The 5,248-nt window shown below is 39.7% G+C and overlaps 1 protein-coding gene across 2 annotated transcripts in view; it reads right to left on the bottom strand.

The window, feature by feature from the left end:
* Nucleotides 1-696: 696 nt before the first annotated feature.
* Nucleotides 697-5,248, bottom strand: part of ablim3 (actin binding LIM protein family, member 3) — a 41,337-nt gene continuing 36,785 nt past the window's right edge. Inside the window, exons 16-23 of one of the 2 annotated variants that reach the window (XM_046406119.1) lie at nt 5,051-5,121; nt 4,643-4,811; nt 3,470-3,499; nt 3,062-3,117; nt 2,672-2,738; nt 2,567-2,574; nt 2,356-2,436; nt 697-1,966 (exon numbers count right to left, since the gene is read on the bottom strand). In XM_046406119.1, the coding sequence (XP_046262075.1) occupies nt 1,853-1,966; nt 2,356-2,436; nt 2,567-2,574; nt 2,672-2,738; nt 3,062-3,117; nt 3,470-3,499; nt 4,643-4,811; nt 5,051-5,121 (596 nt within the window). In that variant the 3' untranslated portion in view covers nt 697-1,852. Of the gene's footprint in view, nt 1,967-2,355; nt 2,437-2,566; nt 2,578-2,671; nt 2,739-3,061; nt 3,118-3,469; nt 3,500-4,642; nt 4,812-5,050; nt 5,122-5,248 lie in introns of both variants that reach the window. The other variant, XM_046406118.1, reaches the window with a different exon arrangement.

The following is a 5,248-nucleotide window of genomic DNA, read 5'->3' as shown; positions in this document are numbered from 1 at the left end:
CCCCAGCGCTGGTCGGGAACTTGAGGCAGGCTGCTTCTCTGCTGGGTCCTAGCGCCTGCCGCCACAACGAGCTGCAGCGTCGAGCTAGATTCATTATTCCTAAAGTTCGATGAATAGTTTGATACCTTATTTGATTATATTATTGACACTCCATTATGATTTATTAGTTCGCTTTCTTGCCGAGTTAGATGCCCAGAGTGACATCACTTTTCTGTAAGATATTGGTTTAACATGCAATTTAGGTAGCTAGCTGAAGCCAGCACCTGGGCCACTTTATAAACACTGTGTTGAGAAACAGCTAGGCTAACAGCTAAGGGAACTCATGAATAAGTTTTTACATGTAATTTTTTTTATTTCATACAAAAACCTGAGTAAAACACATAATTTTGGGGGTATTATATGCCCCAAATTGTGTCTTGGCTAAAGAAACTGGGATGTTTGTGAACTTTTCACTCTCCTTAATAAAAGGCCTTTGTCAGCTGGCAAACTGTCTCCCCTTGTTTCCAATCCCCTTGTTTTTTTGTTTGTTTGTTTTTTGGTCCAATCAAAAAGCGAGTTTGACTGTTTACTCCACGCAACTAGCTTATTTCTCTCAAGACAAATGCATCACATAATTCCCAAAATGTCAACAATTTCTAACTATTTGAGATATACAAGTGAATGGTTCCTAACTACCAATAAAAAGAGGAGACTGAATTTGTTTCAAGTTTAATTTTTAATGACAAAATCAAAAATAACCCTGGATCTTTGTCTGCAGAGTGTTTCATTGTGAGTGAATATAATCTCTGTAGCTACAAAATTATTGGATTATCATTCTAAAAGAATATAAATAATGGTGAATGTAAATGTGTGGATGACTTAGCCAATACATTTAGTCATTCTATTGCAATGAGCTGGGAAACATGGAGCAGGAGGACTGAATTCTTGTTTCCCTTATCTATTTAATCTAACATTACTGGGTTGCACATTCTTTAAGGTTACCGTACAGCTGCACAGTGAACTGTATCTACTGGTGACCTTTAACTATTTAACCAGAACATTACATGAAAGTGATATGCTAATCTGTATAATTGCACCCTCACTTTGGTTCTCTTTGCACACAAATATTGCAGGTAGCGCGTAGAATTGAAAAAGCTGTGTCCACCTCGGATTGTTTCTTGTTTCACTCTGTATCAATTGGTGTAAACCAGAGGGACACAGTACTGTATGTGAAATAGCAAAAACCAGAAAACAGGTAAACAAAAAGCATCTTTATAAACCAAAGTAGAGTTATACCATGTAACCACTCACCCATTCTTCTCATCTAATCATTCACCCTGATAAAGTTTCATAAATGATATACTGTATCTACATTCTACTCATTCAGATTGCTGGTGCTGCACACTCATAACTAAGAGAGCATAACAAATAAGGCAAAGCCAAAATTCTCCTCTTCAGCCTATGTTTTAGTTCTGCGGCTCTGGTCGCAGACATCCCCTCATGTGGCCTTATAGGGGCACAGTCATGCTTTACTCCATTCCTCAGGCTTAAGAAAAGCATAACACACCTGTACTACAGTCTCTATTGCTTACACATCACTCCAGCACACAGCCACAGTTGCACTGGCAGCCATGTAACAGTTTATTAGTCCTTCTGTGCATAATATCTCTATGGCTTTCCCTCAGTATCTCAGATGTTCGCGCTGGTGTGACCGGAATTTGGTTGATCATATGAGAAGATCTAAAGTAGAACAGGGTCTCAGCCATGGCAGTGAAACTGAGTGGAAGTCTTCCTATCTCTTTCTTCACCCTCTCACGGTCAGTCAAGTCTCTCGTTCTAGTTATGGCAGTATTCAACAGATGTCCGTATGTTATTAAAACAATCGGGCCTGTTTCTTGAGCTCATTTCTCTTCCACAGAGCCAGCCGGTCAAAATCTTCCATGGTCATTCCAAACACTTGGACAAACTCCTCTGGGGACAAGTGACGCTGAGAACCCAAGGACAAAGAGACAACTCACAGTTATCACATTATATACTAAGAGTTAGCAAAATTATAACAACAGTAATGACAACAACAACAACAACTATAAAAATGATAATAATAATACATGTATTGAATAAATATTAGAAATAATGCACTTTTTCACCAGAATTATGCAGCAGGAAACACAATTTACAGAAATCATAAATTATATCTTAACTATTAAATTAATAACTTTCTTTCTACATAGAAAGAAGAGTGTTTGGTTGGAGGCTTGTCAGAAGTTTCTTAGGTGGACACGGTTCTGCTGTGGGTGCAGCTGGAGCTAAATTCTAACTGAACCAGGGTAAACTTCCCAGCACAATTAGCCAGATGACCCATTCATAACCTCTTACCTCCAGCCTGGCTCGGTCTACATCTTTGGGGAGCCTGTTGCGACCTCTGGTGGTGACAATGAGTGCTTCATAGGGGTATATCTGCAGAGGGCGAGAGGCAGCCATGCTTTATGAAACCTCAGACAATGCATTAAAGTAACACTGGGACAGTTCAACATATCATTCAGTTCACATGGAATTAATTATTTAAATGGTTATTTTAAAACCTCACCTTGTATTCTGCTGGGAGGAAAGAGAAAGAAAATTAAGTCAGTACACCAGAAAAAAAATGTTGAATTAACTGTTTCAATCAAGTTTTAAATTAATATTAAATTACCTCTGCTTCCCCAGTTGACCTCACTCCCACTGTCATACTGGTACTGATAGCAATCTGCACTCTGAGGCTGAAGGTGTAGAGAAGGACGACAGCTTCTTAAACTTCTTATTACATTCGTGCAACAAACTTGTAAAACAAACATAATATTACACGTGTAAACACATGGTATGTGAAAAGATTTGGGACAATAACAGCCCTAACAATACACAGTTCTACTGCCATAAGGTCAGTGTTAATAATTATATAATTATTAATATCATTTCATATAACAGATGCGATGTTAAAGATGTGACACACATTAAAAATAAGCCCCAGTGCTATAATAAATGTAGCTGATCATGCTGTGTTGTGCTGTGTAGCTGTCTAGTGTCTTGTTCACTGTGGTCTCACCCTCTGGATGCCATTGCGTCCGTATCCTGGTAGTGAGGCGGACTTACAAACAAAATCTAAAATACAGAAAACAATATAACAATAAAATATCTACCTAATCAAGCCAAAAGTTGCTTAAATTTCCAACTTTTTTTCATTTGGTATGGCAAATTAGTATCATACAGTATAGTTAGTGCCAGGTCAATGCCAGAAGATGGCGCTCATGACTAACCCAAAAATTCCTTAAGTTCCAGATGTGAGATAGATGTGACATAATTCTTTAGCTTTGTTGAAGTAAGACCATTGAATTTAGCACAAACACATCCTTAAAACAGCGGTAATCTAAATAAGCCAACATTACAAAGTGAGCTAGTCTGCATTAAGCTTAAATCATTTTAGAAAACTTTGAAATATATTTGATAAACTCACCACTATCAGCACTGTACTGAGATCTGGGAGCTGTGAAATAAGGAGATCATGTAATTACATGGCTTCTTCCTTGTTGCAAAAACACAAATACTGCAGCATCTTTCATCTGCCTTGCACTACATTTTGATTAAATTCCTCAGAAAATAATTGTGGAAAATTGTGGAGATTTGACAGCCATCTGTCTAGTTAGAGGCATAGAAAAGAACCAGAAGAGAACAGATAAGAACACAAAACACTAAAGTTCACATAAGGCAGAGAGAGGCCAGGCAGGACTGCTTCAGGGAAGAAAGGGAGAAATTCAAAATATAAAACCAGCATACATACAGCCACTGCACCATCTAATCGCACAATACAGCTTGGTTGGTTACAAGCCTTTGCTGCCTTTCAACCACAGCCAACAGATTCCCATTCAGTTGTGTCCCCTCCCATCAGGGAAACATCTTTAATGAGAGATCTTACAGCTCATAAATAAACCAGGACATGGGACACCAGCTGTGAGAGGGAGAGAGTGAAGTACATACACAGATAGATGGATGAATAGATAGAGAGTTGGAGAGTTAACAGAGGAGAACATAGAGAGTCATAAGGAGAGAGAGGAGGAGAAAAAGAAAGCTGGAATAAGCATGCAAACCGAAGAAGATGTTTAAAGAGAACGAACAAGGAAGTGGAAAAAAGAGGAAACCACGTCTGAATGTCAGGCACTAAAATAACTGCTCCAATATGCTGCAGGACGAGTGGAGCTTGGTCCTCACAAACAAACAACTCTTCCAGCTTCAGGTGCGGCTTTATCACATATGGCAGGTCTGCACACATGGTTGCAAAACTGTTGGTAGCTTGAAATGTTCAGCGTGATCAGATGCCTCAACAACAATGACAGGCCACATCTGCTGCTCGGCAGGAGCTGTTCAGCCTCAACATCTTTCCAATCTCAATAAACTGCCCAGCCTACAGCAGCCATGACTCTCTCTGACCTACATCCACAAGCTCCCTGCCCTTACCCAAGCCCCAATGACAGCATATTGAGGCTCATAAAAAGTCCTTGTGGGAACAGAATATATGATCACACTGGGAGAGTCAAAAGCATAGCTGTAAACAAATACAGTCATAGGTGTTTATGAACTTGCAGAAACAGAAAGAAAAGAAATATGTGTAAGGGGCAGGGTGCATCCTTACATCCATTGACAGTGTTATTGTATGCTGTGGTGCCGTAGCCTGTAGTGTTGAGTGTTTCCTTGCTCCCACTTCGAGAATTCCTCGCACTGCCCCAGGGGTCGTTGTCATAGGAACCAGATCTGGCTTTCATCTCCTCCTTTAGGATCATCCTCCCGATGCCACTCCCAATCTGAGAGGGAGTGAGGAAAGAGGCAGAAGGGGGGAGGAAAAAAAAAGAAAAAGACATACGGGAAAACTGCTAATTTAATATACAGTGAATGCAAAATGGAGAAAAAAGCAAGTGAAGAAAAATAGGATAGTTTAGGAACCATACCAAAAGAAGTGCATTATTTATGTATGTATCTGAGGAGGTGGCTTTCTACCACCAGATGTTGAAGAAGGAGAGTAAGAAAATAATGAAGCTCTTACTCTTTGAAGACTGTGGCTCCAACTCTCTTCATCTCCTCCTGTCGAGAAGCGTCTTCTCGGCATGCGATAGGCTGAGAGCAAACAGATAAAAGAGATTTCCTTGTACGAATGTAGAGCTCAGAGTTGAGGACAACAGAGTGTGTGAGTGAATAAATATGACAACACAGAGCTATAAAAGAGAGAGAGAGGAAAATGAGA

The sequence above is a fragment of the Scatophagus argus genome, chromosome 12 (assembly GCF_020382885.2).
Source record: "Scatophagus argus isolate fScaArg1 chromosome 12, fScaArg1.pri, whole genome shotgun sequence".
NCBI lineage: Eukaryota > Metazoa > Chordata > Actinopteri > Scatophagidae > Scatophagus > Scatophagus argus.
This window is presented reverse-complemented; position numbering and strand designations above follow the sequence as displayed.